The sequence below is a fragment of the Myotis yumanensis genome, unplaced genomic scaffold (assembly GCF_028538775.1).
Source record: "Myotis yumanensis isolate MYYU_CA2020_CCGP unplaced genomic scaffold, mMyoYum1.0.hap1 SCAF_10, whole genome shotgun sequence".
NCBI lineage: Eukaryota > Metazoa > Chordata > Mammalia > Chiroptera > Vespertilionidae > Myotis > Myotis yumanensis.
This window is the reverse complement of record NW_027223761.1, coordinates 47,726,331-47,748,796: the sequence shown is the minus strand read 5'-3', so window position 1 is coordinate 47,748,796 and position 22,466 is coordinate 47,726,331. Positions and strand designations below refer to the sequence as shown.

The following is a 22,466-nucleotide window of genomic DNA, read 5'->3' as shown; positions in this document are numbered from 1 at the left end:
CTATTTATTAAGGCTTTGTTTAGTCCTTGATTGTGTTAAGAAACTCATTTTGCTTTCTGTTGGGGGAGATGAGTGTTTTGGTACAGCAGTTCTCTACCCCTTTAAACTAAAAAGGACCCTGAAGAGCTTTTGTTTATGTGAGTTTTATATATATAAATATATATATATATATATATTTTTTTTTTTTTTTTTTATTTTTTTTTTTACAGAGAGGAAGGAAGAGGGATAGAGAGTTAGAAACATCGATAAGAGAGAAACATCGATCAGCTGCCTCCTATACACCCCTACTGGGATGTGCCCGCAACCAAGGTACATGCCCTTGACTGGAATCGAACCTGGGACCCTTCAGTCCGCAGGCCGACGCTCTATCAACTGAGCCAAACTGGTTAGGGCATGAGTTTTATTCTTGATATTTGCATATTAGAAATCATATCTGAGACAACATTTTAAATATTTATTACTTCATTTAAAATTAATTGTAATAAGCTCATTATATTTAGCATAAATATTTCTATGAAAGATGAATATGTTTTTTCTAAAATAAAAAGAATTAGTGAGAAAAGTGGTATTTTATATATTTGCACTAATATAAAACATCTGGATTCTCTTCTGTCTGCATTCAGTCTGTTGCAGTCTTTTGTTTTGGATGAAGTATGTTAAGAAAATCTAGCCTCATATAGATATGTAGTTGGAAAAGAGTATTTTAACAGCCTTTTCAGATTATTGTGTCTGTTCTTTGATAAGATACCACAACTCAACAAATTAGTTAGTTTCTTAAAGATTAGATGCAATGTAGAATCTGTACTAACATCATAATGTACTGATCTCTCTGCTGGCTGTTGCTTGTGCCTGGAATAGTCTTCCCAGTTCTTACTATAACATATAGTTTCATCCTTTCATACTCCATTACATTGAAATCCTTTGTGTAGCTTACAGTTTGAGTGGATCTTTTACCCATGCATGATTTTGTAGCATCATACACTTGGATAATATTGGTAATCTGAGTTGCACAGACCTTTTAATTGTTGATGCATTTCATTTTATACAGTATCAAAAAATCACATTCATTAATAACACTCTCAATCTCATTTAAAAAAGTCTTTAAAGATTGGGAAGCTATCAAGTTCATAAGGGTAGATAGATTCACATTTTCCAAAATCCCAATTTTTGTTTAAAAAGCTCACATTTTATCATTGTTTAAAAATGCTGTCAGTTGTTTTCCCTGCTGTGATAAGCTCCCTTCATTTAGTTTTGAGGAAAGGTCAGCCAAATATCCAGACTGAATAATCATGTCAGTCACTCTTTCAAGTAAAATTTGTGTCCCATGAAACAAAGCAGCTTTCCCAACTCTCAGTTCACACAATCACACCAGCGCTTTTCCTTGAGACAGCAACTACACTTCAGTGTGCAGCACAAGTGCTGTATGTGTGCTTCCCGTTTTTTTACACTGGACGTTAAAAAAACATCGTTATCTTTATTCTTCTTTCTGATAGTTTATTGGTGGTGTATAGAAACTTACTTACTTACTTACTTACTTATTTATTTATTGTTAGTCCTTACCTGAGGATAATTTTTCATTGATTTTTAGAGAGAAGGGAAGAGAGGGGTAGAGACAACGAGAGAGAGAAACATTGATGTGAGAGAGACACATCTATTGGTTGCCTTCTACACCGCCCCAAATGGGGCCAGGAATTGAACCTGCAGCTGAGATGAGTGCCCTTGACTGGAATCGAACCCGGGCCCCTTCAGTCTGCAGGCCAATGCTCTGTCCACTGAGCCAAACCAGTTAGGATTGACTTTTATATGTTGATTTTGTATCCTGTAGTTTTATTGAATGTATTTATTTGTTCCAATAGTGTTTTGGTGGAGTCTTTAGGGCTTTCTATGTATAATATCATGTCATCTGCAAATAGTGACAGTTTTACTTCCTTTCTGATTTGGATGCCTTTTTTTTTTTCCTTGTCTAAATGTTCTGGCTAGAACTTCCTGTACTGTGATGATTAAAATTGTGAAGTGGGCATCCTCATCTTATTCCTGAGCTTAGAGGAAAGGCTTTTAGTATTTCACCGTTGAGTATGATGTTAGCTGTCATAACATAAAGGCTTGTCATATATGGCCTTTATTGTGTTGAGGTACATTCCCTCTAAACCCAATTTGTTGAGACTTTTTGTCATGAAAAGATGTTGAGTTTTGAGAAATTCTTTTCCTGAGCCTATTGAGATGATCATATGATTTTCACCCTTCATTTTGTTAACATGCTGTGTCATATTGATTGATATGCAGATGTTGAACCATCTTTGGGTCCCTTAAATAAATCCCACTTGTCCATGGTGTATGACCCTTTGAATGTATTGTTTAATTTGGTTTTCTAATATTTGTTAAGGGTTTTTACATCTATGTTCATCAGGAATATTGGTCTGTAATTTTCTTTTCTTGTATTCTCCTTGTCTGGCTTTGGTATTTTCAGGGTAACGCTCCCTCTGAAAAATGAGTTTGAAAGTGTTCCCTCCTCTTACTTATTATATTTTTTGAAGAGTTTGAGAAGGATTGTTATATCTTTTTTTTTTTTTAAAGCCCTTGGTTTCATCCATCTTTTCTATTTTTTTTTTAGTTTCTATTTTATTTATTTTCACTCAGATATTTATTTCCTTCCTTCAGCTAACTTTGGGCTTAGTTTGTTCTTCTTAGAAAAATAGTATAGTGTTTTGATGATCAGAGTTAACAGTTACCTTTGAGGAGGAAAGAGGAATTATTGAGGGATGGGACACTAGTCTTCCCAGTTGTTGTTATGTTCTATCTTGTGATGTGGGAAGTAGTAATATAGGCATTTATTTAGTGATAAATTGTCAAGCTGTACATTACTGTACTTTTCTTCGTGTGTGTTGCATATTGCAATAGAAAAATTAGAGAACAAAAGATAACATTAGCAGGCTTTTAGTAGTATTTTAGCAAATACTTTTCGTAGAAACATAATACTCTTTGGGTCTCATAAGTAAATTATCAATTTTTACAGTGCCTTAAACCTTGCTAACCCCTGCATCAAAATCTGCCTTTTTAAGAGTTTTAACATGTGTAGAAATTGAATTTTTTGTTTATATTCTGTGAGGTTATATTCCTTATTGCCAGTATAGTGTGCCTCAAAGTTCTTAATAAGGAATGTTTTAGATAATGTGATAATTAAGTAAGTCCTATTCCTCAGTGTCTGTTTATTGGTTTTATCATCTAATTCTGAAGCCTCTGGGCACATTTATAAAGTGTAACATATGTAAAAACAACCTACATTCCTGTCTGAGTCTCATCTTTGCAGTAAAGAAGGCAGAGTAAAGATCAAATTGTACCCTCTGTGAGTACAATGACCTCCTCAGCTTGCTGGTGCTACCGGCATTGTCTGAATTCTTGATCTCGTTTACATTTGCTGAGACTGATAGAAATGAGATCATGTCCCTTGGCAAATGAATGATATAGCATATTGATCATAGAGATCCATATGTTGACTGGCTTTTTAAAACAGACTTTACTCTTCAGAACAGTTTTAGGATGATAGCAAAATTAAGCAAAGATATAAATATTTCCCATATACCCCTGCCCCACACATACATACCCTCCCCCATTACCAACATCCCACACATGAGTGGTACAGATGTTATAATTGACTAGAGGCCCAGTGCACAAGCCCTCGGGGGATGTCCAGCTGATGGCTTAAGACCGCTCCCTGCGGGTAGCGGGCCTAAGCCGTCAGTTGGATATCCTTAGTGCTACTGTGGAGGTGGGAGAGGCTCCCCCCACTGCCACTACGCTCGCCAGCTGTGAGCCCGGCTCAGGGCTTCTGGCTGAGTGGTACTCCCCCTGTGAGAGCGCACTGACCACCAGGGGGCAGATCCTGCATTGAGCATCTGCCCACTGGTGGTCAGTGTGAGTCATAGTGACCAGTTGTTCCGCCGTTCAGTTGATTTGCATATTAGCCTTTTATTATATAGGATTACCCTACATCATTTATCAGCCACAAGTTTGACATGCTTGCCCTACATTAATACAACATTGTCACCCAAAGTCCATAGTTTACATAAGGGTTCACTCTGTGTTGTACATTCTCCATGTTTGGACAAATGTATAATGGCATGTATCCATTATTATAGTGTCATATGGAATAGTTTCACGGCTCTAAAACCTTCCATGTTCTGCCTATTCATCCCTCTCCTCCCAGCCCCTGGCAACCACTGATGTTTTTATTATCTCCATGGTTTTGTCTTTTCCAGAATGTGATACACTTGACCCTTGAACAATGTGTGGTTTAGGGGTACTGACCCAGCACACAGTTGAAAATCTTCATAATAATTTAAGTCCACCCTCCACATACCCAGTGGATTCCCAACCATGGATGGAAATACAGTCAGTCCTTGAACAACACAGATAGGATTTCACATATAAGTGGATCCGTGCAGTTCAGGGGTCAATTGTAGTTGTACTCATGTAGAATGTAGCCTTTTCAGAGTGGCTTCTTTCACTTAGTAATAAGCATTTGTTTCCTTCAAGTCTTTTCATGGCTTGTTAGCTTATTTCTTTTTAGTATTGAATAATATTTTATTATCTGGATGTACCGTAGTTTATTTATCCATTGCCCTACTGAAGGACATCTTGGTCGCTTCCAAGTTTGGGCAATTGTGAATTAAGCTGCCATAAACATCTGTGTGCAGGTTTTCATGTGAATGTAAGTTTTTAGCTCTTTGGGTAATGGCAAGAGTATTTTTAGTTTTATAAGGAACCACCAAACTATCTTCCAAAGTAGCTGTATCTTTTACATTTCTACCAGAATGAATGAGAGTTTCTATTGCTCCACATCCTCAACAGCATTCAGTGTTCTAATAGGTGTGTAGTGGTATTGACTGGCTTTTCAGTGTGCATGGCCAGGATACTGCTCGTGAGTTATTTTCTGTGAACACATGGTTGGTATACCCACCCACCCATCCACCCATCCTCAGCCATTAAAATGAGCAGCAGGTAGTTCTTTCATCAATCTGTGAGCCAGTTATTTTTGGAAAGTTAGTACATCTAAAGGAGTAAAAAACTTGGAGAAAGTTCTGTTAGTTTCTTCAGGCTGTTAACAAACCAAATTGATTCATGAGTGAATAAATTGGGACTTTGTCTATGTAATCTCCTCCAGACATATTCAAAAATTTCAAAAACTCTTAAGATGAAAGATTCATATTAAATACCTTTTGTTTCATGGTGTTAACCCATGAAATTAAAAAATATAGTTCCTCTGGGATGTTGTCTCTTATTCATTACTGTAACCCTGCACTAAGCCTAGTACCTGGCACATAGTAATCACTGTAAATATTTGTTGAACTGAAAAATGAATTGAAGTAGGGTTTGGAAATATGGGAGATATCTGCATTTGAGATAAAACACAAATTTATTATTCAATGAAGACAGCTTAGAAAAGTCTCCATTCATGTTAATACTAGGGAATACAGGCAAAATGCTGAATAATCAATTAAAATATACTGTCAAGTCTCTACATTAAATTAGTGTGGTATTGGTGCACAAATAAACCAATGGGATAGATAAAAGCTCAGAAATAGATCCAAGTTTGTATGGAAATATATAAAGATAGTATCTCAAATCACTGAGGTAAGAGGCTGCTAGGTCAGCTTGGTGGATATATAATTGTATCGACCAGGAATAAGTTGAAGAATTTGTTATTTATATTGTGGCAGATAGAGTGATGTGAATATATGTTTTTTCCTGAGGAACTGCAGGATAATGATAATATGGTAATTTCTGGTGTTTTTAGAATATCCATAATAATATCTGTGATTCTTACAATTATGGTTCATAATTCATTGACTCTTACCCCATCTTTAACATTTGTCTTTCAGTCTCTGATATTTTCTCTTACTTGGGAGAAATAGAATATAAAAGAATATAAAGACATTTCTTAAAGTACTGTACACTGAAATAAATATTTGGAATCAGCTTTTGTTCGTTGTGAAAAAAATATTTCTGAATATAAACCATCAAGAATGCTTGTTATAACTGAACTACCAAACAAAATAGAGATAGACTCATAGGTAGAGAGCAGACAAACAGCTCAGGGGTGGTGGGGAAGGTAGTGGAGGGATTGATCAAAAAAGAAAAAACTTATGGACAAGGACAGCAGTGCAGTGATTACGGGGGAAGAGGGGGGGGGGGGTGGAGGTGGCAGAGGGCATAGAGGGGTTAAATGGTGATGGAAAAATAAAATAAAATTTTAAAAAAAGAATGTTATCTCATTACTTGTATCATACTTACTGATTTTTGTCATGGTGTTTTGATAGTATGTAAAATACTTGGATTTTTGTTTTATTTATTATGTTTAGTTATCTTGTTTTCTTTCAAGTACAGCAGGAATCTATTCATTTGGAAAGGTTAGAAATTTGGAAAGTTTATTTTTACGTGGTTTATTTTGGATCTTATAATTCATTTTCCCTTTCAGAAAATATAATAATTATATTCACAGGGCAGCCAGAAGACTGTTTACTGCATCATATAGATAAAATATGGCAACTATTAAAGAAAATTTACAGAACACTAGTAATTAAACAAAACAAGAACAGTGAAACTGAATAAGAAACACTTTATTTTATGCTTGAAGAAAATAAAAAGTACTGACACTTGGGATACATTTTTAAGATTTGTAAATATTGATCTGTGGGTTTGTTTTTTGTAAATATGAACATACAGAAAATTACTGAGAACAAGATAATAAACAACCAAATGCCATCACCCAGCTCAATATTTTGCTTCAGAAACTTTTAAAAATAAACTAAACGTTGCATTTTTAGGATCATGTTTGATTTTTACTTTTTTTTTTTTTTTTACTTTAAAACTCATAACTCTCATAGTGCTTGATGTAGATTTGGATCATTTTGAGACGTGCAAGCATAAAGAGAGAAGGAAATAAAGCTGTCCCAAAGATAACTGGGTGAGAGCAGAAGGTTGTAAGAGAGTATATGGATATATGCCTTCTTTGGAACTGAGTGAGTCACGTCCTTGAGAAAGAAAAAGATGTGGTGATCAGATTATATTGACAATACTATCTTATCATCTTTTCTCAATCTTCCTGTTTGGTGGGTATCAGAATTAGGTAGATGCTGTTGGGATACTGGGCAGAGGAAAAAAGATGTCTTTTATATTTAGCCCAAAACTGCAATTAATTATGCAGGATATCTATAAATTAGGTGGGGTTTTTTGTGTGTGTTTTTAATATATTTTATTGACTTTTTACAGAGAGGAAGGGAGAGAGATAGAGAGTTAGAAACATCAATGAGAGAGAAACACCGATCAGCTGCCTCCTGCACATCCCCCACTGTGGATGTGCCCGCAACCAAGGTACATGCCCTTGACCAGAATCGAACCCGGGACCCTTCAGTCCGCAGGCCGACGCTCTATCCACTGAGCCAAACCGGTTTCGGCTATAAATTAGGTGTTTACTGGCATGGGTAGAAGGGGGATAGACTCATAATAGTCACTTCATTTACTTCTCTGAAGAAAATGAAAACTTTTCTCTAAGCTACTTTAAACTTAACCATATATTCAAAATATATCATCTACATTTTGTATTTTTAAAAATTCTTATAGGCATTAAGATGATTGGTGATATTAAAGAAAAACCATAGTAAACATCCATTTACAGCTTTACGTGGAAAACTAATAGAAAACTACTTCTAGGCACTATAGTAATGAAAGTTAACATGAGAAATAACTTCTTTCTGTTGTACTACCTGCTTGTCAGCACCTGTGTTTGAAAGCAAACATAACACTAACGGTGCATATGTAGACCAGCACAGCCAGGACTCTCCGCCAGCAGTGTTTATGGCTCAGTGTGCCACAGGAGATTATGGTGCTATACTTGCATGTTCATTAGACTTTGTCTCCTCTGATCCCGATTGCTGACCCCTCTGCTCACACTTCACCTCACTCTTCTAGTCAACAAGCACTTGTGGAACAATTACTTGTCTCTAGCACTGGGCTAGTTGCTTAGCATACCAAGATGTGTACTAGTAAACTTGATCTCAAAGAACTGAGTATCCTTTGGCCTTCTCTTCTGTTGGCCTGCCCCAACTATTTTCATTTTAAGTAGTGCAGTGATAGACTTTTGTAACTATCCAAGATCTTCCTGATATTTAACTTTGTTTCATACTTTGTTCCTGGCTTTTTTATTTTTCTGTTGGTGCTGATCTGATCAAAGAAATCCATGCTACTATAGGACAAAAGATAAAATCCTTACGGTTTATGTGTTAAAGAATATACAGGAGCCGAAACCGGTTTGGCTCAGTGGATGGAGCGTCGGCCTGCGGACTCAAGGGTCCCGGGTTCGATTCCGGTCAAGGGCATGTGCCTGGGTTGCGGGCACATCCCCAGTGGGAGATGTGTAGGAGGCAGCTGATCGATGTTTCTCTCCCATCGATGTTTCTAACTATCTATCTCTCTCCCTTCCTCTCTGTAAAAAATCAATAAAATATATATTAAAAAAAAAGAATATACAGGAAATAAAACCAGTATACTGTTTACTTTGAGTAATTGCTGACGATACCTCAGAATCCAACCTTTTTTAAAAATTGATTTTAGAGAGAGGAAAAGACAGACAGATATCAGTGTAAGAGAGAAGCTTTGATCTGTTGCCTCCAGTACACACCCCAACGAGGGATTGGACCCGCAACTTGGGTATGTGCCCTGACTGGGAATTGAACCCGCACTTTTCGGCATATAGGACAATGCTCCAACCAACTGAGCAACACTGGCCAGGGCAGAATCCAACTTTTTTTAAAACGCTATTTTAAATTTATTTTTTAATAGATAATGTAGTTCATAGTTCAAAAGAAAGCTTTTAACAGTACAGAAGGATTCCATCCTAATTTTGTTCCCCAGTGATCTAGTTTTCCTCCCCAGAATCAACCATTGTTAACTCTTCTTGTGACTCCTGAAAATATTGTGTGGCAGTATCACATTGAAGCTAGGGATAGAGGTTCTAGAGCCAGACCACTTTGTTCATGTTCTGTGTCACATTAGGCAAGTTTAGTTATTAACCTCTGTGTCTCAGCTTCTTCCTCTATAAGTGGGGCTACTAATACTTACCTCATTGGGTTGCTTGTAAACTCCTTAGCACAGTGCATGGCACATAGTGAGTGTTTAGTGTATATTGGCTGTAGTTGTTTTTGTAGAAATACGTGTATCTGAAAATATATATATATATATATATATATATATCTTTATTGTTGAAAGTATTATAAATGTCCCTCTTTTTTCCCCCATTGACTCCCTCCACCCTCCTCATCCTCGCCCAGGCTTTTGCCACATTATTGTCTGTGTTTATGGGTTATGCATATATGCATACACGTTCTTTGATTAATCTCTCCCCACCTACCCTACCCATCCCCGCCTTCTCTCTGAAATTTGTCAATCTGTTCCATGCTTCTGTGGTTCTGGATCTGTTTTGTTCACCAGTTTATTTTGTTCATTAGATTCCATATATGAATGAGATAATGTGATACTTGTCTTTCTCTGACTGGCTTATTTTGCTTAGCATAATACTCCAGGTCCCTCCATGCTGTCTCAAAGTGTAAGAGATTCTTCTTTTTTACTGCTACTTAGTATTCTATGGTGTAAATGTACCACATCTTTTTAGAATGTAAATTTTTTTAACCTCAGGAATATAGAGTTGAGATAAACATATTTTCATTCATAGCACACTGTTGTTATTGGTCTTTGCAGGGCCCTTCTTTCTCATGAGTCTACAGCTCATTTCGGTGGTCCTGATCTGAATTGGGCTTGGTCATTTGATGGGTTGGTTGGGAACTGGCTGGTCTATGATGGCCTCATGAGATGACCCTTCTCCGAATATTCCTCAAATTCCTTTATTATGCTAATCAGGGCATGATCTCTGTGGTGGAATAGTTCAGGAAAGAATGTGAAAATGCACAAGCACTTTTCAAGCCACAATTTTTGTCAACTTTGTGGCCATACCCTTGGCCAAAGAAGTCACATGGCCAAGCTCAGAGTTAGTGTGTGATATGCCAAGGGGTGCAGATGTGGAGAGGTGTGGAAAATTGGAGCCATTAATGCCATTAAGCTAATGCAGACCTCTCTAGTAACTACAGTCTTGTACCTGGTGGTTGCCTCCCACATGCTTCCTGACCAGTAGCAAACCACAACCCAGGTATGTGCCCTTGATGGGGAATTGAACCCAAGACCCTCAGTGCATGGGTCAACATTCTAAGCACTGAGCAACACCAGCCAGGGCAAAATGCTTGTTTTAATTTACATGTCTCTATTCCTAGTGAATTTGAGTGTTTCCTTATACATCTTAGCCATTTGAATATCCCTTTCTGTAAATCTGCTTTTTCTGAAAATCATATTCCTTGACCAGTTGGGGAGCAACTTATTTTCTCATTCTTATTTCCTTGGCAGAAAGTACTTATACATTCTGTCCATTGAGCACTTGTCAGTTTTAGGTGTTGAAATATTTTATTTGTAAATCTGTCATTCTTCTGCTAACTTTGCCTGTATCTGCCATTATTAAATTTTAATGTAGTCAAATTTGTCAACTTTTCAATTTATCACCATTGGCAAAGTCACAAAGTTGGATGCTTAATTCATATATTTTATTCTTTCTTCATTACTAACAGAAGTATCTAAGATTTCAAATCTTAAATTTATAATCCTATGTTAGTAGTTTTTACCCTGTCGGATCCTATAATTACTTGTTTATGTATGCTTCTTTAAAATATGAAGTAAAATTCCTGTAACATAAAATTATCTATTTTACAGGGTAAATTCCCATGGCATTTAGTGCATTTACAATGTTATGTGACTACCACCTCCGTCAAGTTCCAAAACATTTTCATCACCTCAAAAGGAAACCCCGTGCCCGTTATGTAATCACTTCCCATTTCTTCCCCTCAGATCATGGTTCTCACTAATCAATCTATGGATGTATCTGTTCTAGATATTTCATGTAAATAGGATCATACAACATGTGGCCTTTTGTGGCTCTCTTTTACTTAGTATAATGTTTTCAAGATTTATCCATGTTTTAGCATAAGATTTTTATCTGATGTCTGAATATTATTCCATCGTTTAGATATATTACATTTTGTTTATCTATTTATCTGTTGATGGACATATGAGTTTTTTCTACCTTTGGCTATTGGCAACTGTGAGTAGTGCTATTGTAAGCCTTAATGTACAGTATTTATTTGAGTACCTGGGTTTAATTCTTTTAGGTATATATCTCGGAGTAGAATTAGTAGGTTATCAGTTACTAGAGGCCCGGCACACGAAATCATGCGCACGTACGGTCCCTAGGCCTGGCCTGCGATCAGGGCCATCTTCCCCGGCTGCCTACAGTCGGCCCCGCCCCCCGCTGCCGCCCACCCCGCTTCCCTGTTCGCCATTGGGTGATCGGAGCCTGCCGGCTGGGGAAAGGGACTGAGAGGTGGTCAGTGTATCTCATAGTGATTGGTCCAGCGGTAGTTCTGGTCGTACCACCATCAGGGTCAATTTGCATATTACCCTTTTATTATATAGGAAGGAATAGAGGCCCAGGGTGAGGGGCCGCAGGCAGTTTTCAGGCCAGCCACACTCCCAATCTGGGTGGGGTCCCTGCTGGGGGGGCAGGGCCGGCTGGGGCAAGTGGCCATGGGCAGTTTTCAGGCTGGGCACACCCACGATCAGGTTGGGGGTCCCCGCTGGGGGCAGGGCCAGCCGGGGCAAGGGGCCATGGTCATTCTGGTCTCTGGTCATTCTGGTTGTTCTGCCGTTTTGGTCTCTGGACTTTTGTTATATAGGATTCTTTATTTTATAAGGAACCACCAAAATTGTTATACCAAGTAATGCACCATTTTACATTTCTAGTTTCATTCTATCCTAATCAAAAAAAGATAATTTGTATGATTTCAATCGTTTAAACTTATTGAAACTTGTACTCTGTCCGAGCGTGTGGTCTACCCTGGACAGTCAAGTTCCATGTGCACTTGAGAAGAGTGTGCAGCCTGCTGTTGTTAGGTGGAGTCTACCATTTTAAAGTTTCCTCTTGATTCAGCATTTGTTTGGTTACTATAAACCTTTGACTATTTGAGTTCCTGTAGTTGATTCTAATAGTTTTAACTGATCATTTTAGTTTTTTTCTGTGGTGGGATAGACCTTCAGAACTACCTATCCTACCATTTTTGCTGGCACGACTCTAAGCAAGTATTTCTTTTTTTTTAATGTTTATATGAAATGCATTTTTTTTTTGTCTAAAGTTTTACATATGTCTCCTTTTTCCCCAATTGACCCCCCCCCCCAGCCATTTCCACCCCAGGCAAGCCCCCACCACCCCAGTGTCTGTGTCCATTGGTTATGCTAATATGCATGCATATAAGTCCTTTAGTTGCTCTCTAACCCCCCACCCCTACCATTTGTCTCTAGATCAATCTATTCTTGTTCATCAACTTATGTTGATCATTATATCCCACATATGAGTGAGATCATGTGATATTTATCTTTCTCCTACTGGCTTATTTCATCTTTCTCCTACTGGCTTAATAGCATAGAGCAATTACTTCTTAAAACAAATGTTTTATCATTTCCCTTTAATATCCTGAAATAAAATATATTGGTAATATAACTTAATACACACAGTTTTTTAAAAATCAATGTAATGCATTAATTGTCATATAGATGAGAAATAAAGGAAGCAATTCATAAAAAAGCAGTATGAATTTCAGTATGTAAAATGTTACACATGACACTGGAAGGCATAATGAAGTACCGATGTGTTTGTATCTATTTAAATATAAGTTAGCCTTGGCTGGTGTGGCTCAGTTGGTTAGGCGTTGTCCTGTGCACCAAGAGGTTGCCAGTTCGATTCCAGGTCAAGGCACATGCCCGGTTGCAGGCTCGATCCCCAGTAGGAGGTGTGCAGGAGGCAGCTGATCTCACATTGATGTCTGTCTGTTTCTCACTGACTCTCCCTTCCTAGTCTCCCTCTCCCTCTCAAAAAAAGGTTAATAAATATGTTAGATTTAAGAGATGTAAAAAATCAGATTCCATTTTGTACAAATGCTAATAATGAAAGGCTAAAATCTAGTCATAAAAAACTAGACTTTTTGTATAGAGAAATTGGAATAAAATTTCAATACAAATTATAGGCTAAAGAGTTGAAGGAAAGGAAAAAGTATAATCATATATATGCACACACACACACACACACACACATACACATATATATAGCCTTATTTGAAAAATAATTATTAGTAAATAGTGAAGAAATATCAGAGAACATATCTTTTTTTGAAATTCTAACACATGTTAGGTCAAATAGTTTAGTTTTGAGTATTTAAGTCCTTAGAAACAATATTCTTTCAGTGATGATGGGATTTAAAGATGGATTTTTTAAAAAGCAACAATAGCCCTAGCTGGTTTGTTCAGTGGATAGAGCATCAGCCTGCAGACTGAAAAGTCCCAGGTTTGATTCTGGTCAAGGGCACGTACCTCGGTTACAGGCTCAGGTGGGGGTGCGTGTGGGAGGCAACCAACTGATGTGTCTCTTTCACATCAATGTTTCTCTGTGCCTCTCCCCCTCCCTTCCACTCTCTCTAAAAAAAAATTTTAAAAAAAATCAATGGAAAAATATTCTTTTTTTTTTTTTTAAATATATTTTATTGATTTTTTACAGAGAGGAAGGGAGAGGGATAGAGAGTTAGAAACATTGATGAGAGAGAAACATCGATCAGCTGCCTCTTGCACACTCCCCACTGGTGATGTGCCCACAACCAAGGTACATGCCCTTGACCGGAATCGAACCTGGGACCCCTGAGTCCGCAGGCCGACGCTCTATCCACTGAGCCAAACCGGTCAGGGTGGAAAAATATTCTTAAATGAGGATTAATAACAACAACAAATAGGATTCTGGAAACCTATATAATTTTATTAACGAATGTCACCTTAATAAATTTAATAAAAAAATAAACTGATAAATATTAGAAAAATATATAAAATTTGGTACATTTAATATCATTATGTAATCATTATTTAAAAAGCAATGATAGGACATTTAAAACCAATATCAAAGTAGGATTGAAAAATAATAGGCAACTACAGAATAAGAGAATTATTTCAATTGGTAATTTTTATACTAGATTTCTCACTAATACACATTCATACCTATACAAGATATATAGTATTTTTAGAACAATCGGTGGGATTGAATAAGATACCTTCATTCCATGTGTTTCTATAATACTCTTCAAAGGAGTCTTCCATCCTCTATTGTATATTTAAAATTGACTTTGTTGCTTTTATAGTAACTGCACCATTGCAATAAAACATCTTCAAATAAATGCACAATTTGAAATACAAAGGTTGATAAATTAGTTAGAATTGTGTTAGAATTTTTTCTTTCCAAAAAATTAGGTATAATAGTCATAACTTGATCCAGAAGCTTTGTTGATTATACTATTTAAATTGTGTTTGAACTCTAAATAATTTTTTTACCTTGACTGTTATAAATGTTGGCTAGTTTGTTAGCTACCCATTTCAAATGGAATAATGACCCTAAATATTTTTAAATCTAATTATTTATCATGTCTTTTAAAGATATGGCTCTGCTCTTCTTGCCTCCAAGTAGTGGAGAAAATTAAATGAAATAATGTGTTTAAAAGTTTATAATGTGTTTATTAAAATCTGTATTAAGAGCATTATTATTAATAACTTAATAACAGTTCTGGAGACCATCCCCTTAAAAAATTAAATCTTAATCATGGGTCAAAATTTTAAGAGATTCTATAATCATTCATATTTAAAAATTTTAATTCAGAATCTCTTGCCTTGGTTTGCCCCTCAATCAGAAACACGTTGGGAGAAGTTTATTTTGTGACAAAAGTACTTTGTCCTTTGGTTGTTGTATGTTTTGAAAATATGGAGTAAACTTCATTGACTTAAGCATTTCCCAAGCAGACATTTTCTCTGTTAGGTATGTACTGAGAATGGTTTTTATTTTTATGAGCATGACCTGGCCTTACATTGTTTAATTGTGTTATGATTTTTAGTTGTGGCACATATGTAAGTGTGAAAATCAGAGCAAAGCATGTAATAGCTTTTTGTGGCTTATGTTTTTCATTTGCAGCCTTCAAGCAAAGCAAAGGTACCTGAAGAGAATTTCTTTGATGTTCCTGCTTTCTTAACTGTCTCGGGACAACTTCACCTAGAAGTGATGTCAGGGTACAGAATTTTCTTTTCGCTTTTCTTTTAATGGACTACTGATTATGGGTTGGGTGGGAGTGAAATAATGCTTTCTTTCCCAATGTTAAAATCTAAAAATTGAAATCACTCCATTTGGATTCACCAAAAGTACATTTGGAATGACATGACAAATGTCATTTTTTTTTTTTAGTAAGTTTCTTCAAAAAAAAAAAATCACGTTAGTCTCTAGACTTTTGTTCTTAGTGAAAAATGTAGCACTAGAAATATGAAGTTGTGATTTTTTTTTAAATTTCACCAATCTTTTTTAAAAATAGTGAAAATTTAAATATAATTAATCATATTATGAAGATAAAGTTATAATTCCCACCCAAACCAGGAATTAGCCCATTTCATTAAAAAAAACAAAGGTACTTGAAACAAATAGAAGAAAAATATTTTTAATAATTGGTTTACATAAGGAAGTTAACCCACAAAACCATTATGAGAGACATGTGACAAATTAGAAAGTCTTAGAAGGACAGGTCATATTAATTTTAGCGATTCTCAAATCTCTGGAAAATCACTATACTCCTTTTGGCCCAACTTTCCTTTTCCTTAAAACGGAATTGGACAGAAAGATTTTTAAAGTTCTATCTAAGTCTTATATTTTGTGATTCTGTGAGTAATTTCTTAATGCTGATTCAACAAGTACTGGGTTTCTTTTATATATCTTTGTTTTCTCATATAGAGCTTGAGGCTCAAAAATATCTTGAAGAGCCTGGCCAGTGTTGTTCAATGGTTGAACATCAACCTTTGAATCAAGAGGTCACGGTTCAATTCCAGGTCAGGGCACATGCTGGGTTTCAGGCACAATCGCCAGTAGGGAGCTTGTAGGAGGCAGCTGGTCAATGATTCCCTCTTATTGATGTTTCTAGCCCTCCCTCCTTCTCTCTGAAATCAATAAAAACATATTTTTTAAAAAAAATCTCTTGAAGCCCTAGTTGGTTTGGTTCAGTGGATAGAGCCTTGGCCCGCGGACTGAAGAAATGGCTCCAGTGAAAACAAGGGACTCTTTATGTGTTTCCCATTGTTCTTAAAATGTACAGGTGGGGAAACTTGGGGGATATATAATAGAATAGTGTTCATGTTCATCTTGTTACATACTTTATTGTCAGGATGGAAAGTGGTGGAATAAAGATGGTCTTGAAAATAACATGTACTACTTTACTTAGATTCTTTTCTGATTTATTTTGAGGCAGAAACAATTCAAATCAAATAATAGACAATATTACTAGAATACTGTACAGAAAAACTATCATCATATGGCCCCATAAGATTGTAGAATCTGCAGAGCTGTATGTGAGAAAGGCCTTATCAGGAATGTCATGGAAAGTAACTTAACACCTGTCAAAGTGTAATTTTTTTAAATTTTAATTTTTTAAATTTTATTTTCATTACCACCACCCTCTTTAGCAACCATCAGCCAAAATATAAAGAACATCTATAAGTCTGATTCTGTTTTGTTTATTTGTTTTGTGTGTTTTTTAGATTCCATGTATAAGTGAAATCATACAGTATTTGTCTTTCTCATTTTGACTTATTTCACTTACAAGCATAGTATCCTCTAGGTTTGTCCATGTTGTCCTAAAAGGCAATATTTCATTCTTTTTTATTGCTGAGTAATATTTCATTGTGTACATTAATAGTATATACCACCTCTTGTTTATCCATTCATCTCTGGATGGACAACTATGTTACTTCCATATCTTGGCTATTACTAGTAATGCTGCAATGAACATAGGGGTGCAAATATCTTTTCAAATTAGTGTTTTGTTTTCTTTGGATAAATACCCATCTGTGTAATTGCTGGGTCTAATGACAGGTCTGTTTTTAATTTTTCAAGGAATCTCCATACTGTTTTCCGTAGTAGCTGCACTAATTTACAGCCCCACCAACAGTGTCCAAGGGTTCCCTTTCTAACAATTGTTGCTTGTTGATTTATTGATGATAGCCATTCTGACAGATGTAAGGTTATATCTCATTGTGGTTTTAGTTTGCATTTCTTGATAACTAGTGATGTTGAGCATCTTTTCATATCTATTGGTCATCTGTATCTTCTCTTTGGAGAAATGTCTATTCAGTTCCTCTTCCTTTTTTTAATCAGATCATCTCATTTTTATTGTTGCTTTGGGCGTGGATTCTTTTGTGTGTGTTAGCTGTATGAGTTCTTTATATATTTTGGATATTAACTGCTCATCAGATGTATCATTGGTGAATATCTTCTCCCATTTAGTAGGATGTTTTTTTGTTTTGTTGATGGTTTCTTTCACTGTGCAGAATCTTTTTAGTTTGATGTAGTCCCATTTGTTTATTTTTCTTTTGTTTTCTCTGCTCAAGAAGACATATCCAAAAAGTTATTGCTAAGAGTGATGTCAGAGGGTTTACTGCCTGTGTTTTCTTTCAGGAGTTTTGTGGTTTCAGATCTCACATTTAAGTCTTTATTTTGAGTTTATTTTTGTATGTCAAAGAAAGTGGTCCAATTTCATTTTTTCCATGTATCTGTTCAGTTTTCCCAGCATCACTTATTGAAAATACTGTCTTTACTTCATTATTTATCCTTGCCTTCAGTAATTGACCACTTCCTTATGCCTGCCAAATTATACTTTTAAAAAATAAAATAGGACTCATCTATAATAATAAAAGCATAATAAGCTAATTAGACTGGACGTCCTTCCAGACATCCTTCCAGACAAAGCTGGGCTGCGAGGGAAGCCTGGGTCCCGGGTGCCAGAGTGAAGTTGGTGCTGGCAGCCAGGGGAAGGAAGGCCTACTCTTGCATGAATTTTGTGCATTGGGCCTCTAGTATAAATATAAAGTTAATATGTATCAAATGTTTTATTCAATTCATTAATTACTGAGGAAAAAAGTAAAATAGTAAAGCTAGTTCAAAGAGCACTTGAAGAGTTGTGTATTCATAGATAATTTAATAAAGGAATTTTTAAAATAAGATTGCCTGGTTAGTTACAAACTGGCTAATATCCCACAGACCAATAAACCCTGACCTTTGGAAGTTTGTCTTATACCTGACGGAAATGATTTACAACTTTACTGGACAAAATCTATAAGTTAATTTAAAACTTTAGTTAATCTGAGTATTTAATTCAATCTATATATATAAAAGCCTAAGCGGCAGTTATGGCAGACAGACTGGTCAACCAGTCACTGTGGTGCACACTGATCACCAGGAGGCAGACATTCAATGCAGGAGCTTCCCCCTGGTTGTCAGTGTGCTCCCACAGCCAACCTCCCACAGCCCCACTCCTCCCCCCGCCGCAGTCCCTCTCCCCTGCCAGCCAGCCCCACCTGCCCCCCGATAGGCCCCAATCAATGGCCAGGCCAAGGGACCCCACCCATGCACAAATTTGTGCACCAGGCCTCTAGTCCTGGCTAATAAAGAGGGAATATGCTAATTGACCCTCACACCATCACAAAGATGATGGCACCTACAGCCAGTAAGGAGTGAAAATGCTAATTGACTGGCACACCCTCAAAGATGGCAGCCCCCACATCCACAAGATGGTGGCACCCAGTCCCCTCAGCCCTGCCAGGGTGGCAGGCACATGACAAGGCCGGGCCCGCCCATAGGCAGGCCCGGCCTTGCCGCACGCCTACCTCTGGAGTCCCCCAGTCCCCTCAGCCCCCAGCCACCCAGGGCCAACCCAAGGCACAGGTAACCAGGGCTGGCTGAGGCTTGCGCTGCCAGCAGTGGCAGTAGCAGAGGCGTGATGGAAGTGTCGCCTTCCCCTGATTGCCGGGTCACCTCCTGCCCCTGAGGGCTCCCGGACTGTGATAGGGGGCATGCTGGGCTGAGGCACCCCCCCCCTCCCCCCGCCTCCAGTGCATGAATTTTCATGTGCCAGGCCTCTAGTAGTAAATAAAATAATTGAGCAAAGTACTTTCCCCTAAGTAATTAAATAACCTCTGAGTGGGTCTGTGTCCCATTGAAAGGACATGCTGTGCACCTTTTGGCCTTATACCCAAGTTTTGGATAACCTTTCTTAACAGCCTCTCGGTATTCATTTGTTTTATCTATAGAGTTAGAGCAAAGTATCTTCCCCTCAGAAGTGTCATATACATGAAAGGTGTACATTTACGAAACATTGGTTTCTCTATTATAATATCACTAGTGGATTAAATGTGTTCCCTCTTTCCCAGTAAAGTGTAGTGAACCACAGAACACAGTGTACAGTGAAACTTGACAGAAGATTAAATTGGCAGAATGAGGTTTTGTATTTTTTAATGTATTATGGACTATTTCTAATAATGTCAATCAAATGTTCCTAGTTTAATATGCATAGTTCTAGGACTATTAATATACAGTACATCATGTCTCAGATTAATGCATGATTTAGTCTCCAATAAGAAATTGTTAGTTTTCTTTCCCTCAGCTTTGTTTTTAAATTTCATTTAACAGACTCTTAAAATGGAATAAATGGTAGTTAAATTTAGAAGGTTAACATTTTCCAAAAGGATATCTATGTCGGTTTAGTGGGTTTATGGCTCCATTTTAAAGGTTAATTTTGTTGTTTTTAAATAAGAATTTCTATTTTTGAACAATTTTTAAATATAGGAAAGTTGCAAAGATAGTGCAGACTTTTTTTATACCTCTCGCCCAGTTTCCCCCATTGGTAACCTCTTATATTGCCAGAGTGCATTTGACAAAACTGAGAATCCAGTGTTAGTACATTACTATTAACTAATCTGTAATTCACCAATTTCCCATCAATGCCTTTTTTCATTTCCAGGATCCAGTTCTGGGTCCCACATTACATTTAGTTGTCACATTTCCCCCCTCTCTTCTAGTTTGTAACAGTTTCTAAATCATGACTTGCTCAATAAAGAAATTCAAAATTAAAACTATACATATGGACCCTGGCAGTAAACTGAGGGTTAATGATGATTCAACCAAACAACAATCTACTGTACAGCCATTAAAACTGGTGATAAAACTTTACATCATGTTGTTAAAAGAAGCACAAAAAAAGTGGTTATGAAAAAGAAAGTAGATGTAATTTCAGTTTTTTACAATATGTGTGTATGTATAAGTAGGAAAAAGTCTAGAAAAATCACCATTATTTAACTTGTAAGCAATGGCTAACTCTACTGATTTTTATTTTCTTTCTTAAACTTGTCTTTCTTTCAGATATGAAAAACTACTGTTTATTACTTTTATAATGAGAAAAAATTAGCTACATGTATTTCCATTTGGGGCAAGGAGTGTGGAATCAGTTCGGACTTTGAGTTGATTTCATTCCAGGTTGATTAACTGGTTGCTTTGTGCTTGATGTGAGCAGTTCTGAACTCATCCCCTTGGGTTATCTCATCTGATAACCCAGATGCTGAGCTCAGAAGCCAAACAATACTCATACTCAGGATGCCCATCCTAGTCCGTGCTTGTGGTCAGAATGTCAGCATGTGAACCTGAGTCAAACTGAGGTACCCTTGTAACTGGGTGTGAAACTGTCTTCCTGTCCCATATGACTTTTGCATCCTTCACCCACTTGATATTTAGATGTTTATCTGAGTTTTGTTCATTTATACTCATTGATTTTCAAAATCTTTCTGACTGTGGCTATTTTATCCATGCCATGCATTTTCATGTACTTCTGTGTTTCCAATGTTCCTCCCTATAACATTAGACGCCTTTTTCCATAACTCATTCCTCAAGGCTCAGCTGAAATATTACCTGCTTCTTGACTCCTTCCTTTTTTTTCCTCTCAATAGAAATTATTTTTCTCTTTTTCTGTTCTCTTATAGTACTTACCTACTTCCTGTCCTTAAAGGCAAAAGAGTTCCTCTTGTTTTTAACAGTTAGCCAGTTTGTAGTTCTTTTCATATATGTCTGTCATAGATTATAAATATTCTAAATAGCTATATCTACTAAGAATATTCAGTAATACCATTAAATTGATTTGTAAAGCACAAATTATCATTCTTCTAAAATTTTGCTTTGCCTTTTCTACTCTAAAGTTGAGCTCACAACAGAAGTTAAGTAAAGGTTAATCACTCCTTTTGCTTTATTTCTTAGAAATGATATCACCATGAAATTTTGAGATCTGTAATTATCTTCTTGTTTCCTGAATGTGTGTGAATAATAATGGTTCTTTATGCTGTTTTCTTGAAGGTAGGACCTTGAAAACAAAGAGGTTTCTTTTAGTGTATTGTTGATGTTAAAATTTAACCCTATTTAGATAGAAATATGAATTAACAGACTGCTGGTATGAACTTTATTCATTGTCACCTTACCAATTTCATTATTTATATGATATAGGCAGGAGACTAACATCTCAGGCAAATTGAGCAGCAAGTGTGGAGGCTTTTTAGTAGGAATATTTAGCTTACTTGGTAGACAATACAGACAAGGTGAATATTTAGATCAAACAAGGGTTGGGTATTGCCAAGTGAATCTGTTGGAAGCAGATAGGTACAGAAGGTTATAAGGATAGATCAAGGAATCTATGCTTTGGCCAGGAGCAAAGTGAGGAAGTAGTAGTAAAGGGTGATGATGGAAAAAGTGGTGAAGTTAAAGAATTGGAGGTCTTAATGAGGAATGAGATTTTTGGCATGGAAATACTAGAGTAAAAAACCTAGATGAATAGAAGGTGATGGTAAAGAATACTGTTGTGCCCTCGCTGGTTTGGCTCAGTGGATAGAGCTCGACCTGTGGACTGAGGGTTCCCGGGTTCAATTCTGGTCAGGGGCACTTGCCTGGGTTGCAGGCTTGATCCCCAGTGCGGGGCGTGCAGGGGACAGCTGATCCATGATTCTCTCATTGATGTTTCTCTCTCTCTCCCTCTTACTTCCTCTCTGAAATAAAAAATAAAAATAAAAATACCATTGTAAAGTTTATGTGGCTAACATGGAATCTCTGCTCAGCTTCCACTTGTCTTTTCCAGTTGGCTATTGTATAACCACCTCAACATGTTCAAAACTAAATTCATCATCTTGGTCTCTAAATCTGTTTATATTCCTTCTCAACTCCCTATGTAGGAAATGCACTATTATCCTTTTATCAAAGCAGCTATGTGGATATCATTCCAAATTCTTTTTACACACCCTTTGCATTTCTTCAGTCATTTGCTTCCTCTTCCCTTTGTTTCAGCTATCCAAAACTGCTTAAAATATTCTAATCACATCATCCTGTTTCACATTTTTGTGGTCTTTTGCATGTGTTGTTTTTTTACCTAGAATGTCTTTCCCGT

The 22,466-nt window shown here is 36.8% G+C and overlaps 1 protein-coding gene across 2 annotated transcripts in view; it reads left to right on the top strand.

The window, feature by feature from the left end:
- The window catches only part of NARS2 (asparaginyl-tRNA synthetase 2, mitochondrial), a 112,158-nt gene that overhangs the window by 34,451 nt on the left and 55,241 nt on the right, over positions 1-22,466 (top strand). For both annotated transcript variants that reach the window (XM_070425697.1, XM_070425698.1), the window contains exon 6: positions 15,149-15,243. In XM_070425697.1, the coding sequence (XP_070281798.1) occupies positions 15,149-15,243 (95 nt within the window). The remainder of the gene's footprint in view (positions 1-15,148; positions 15,244-22,466) is intronic.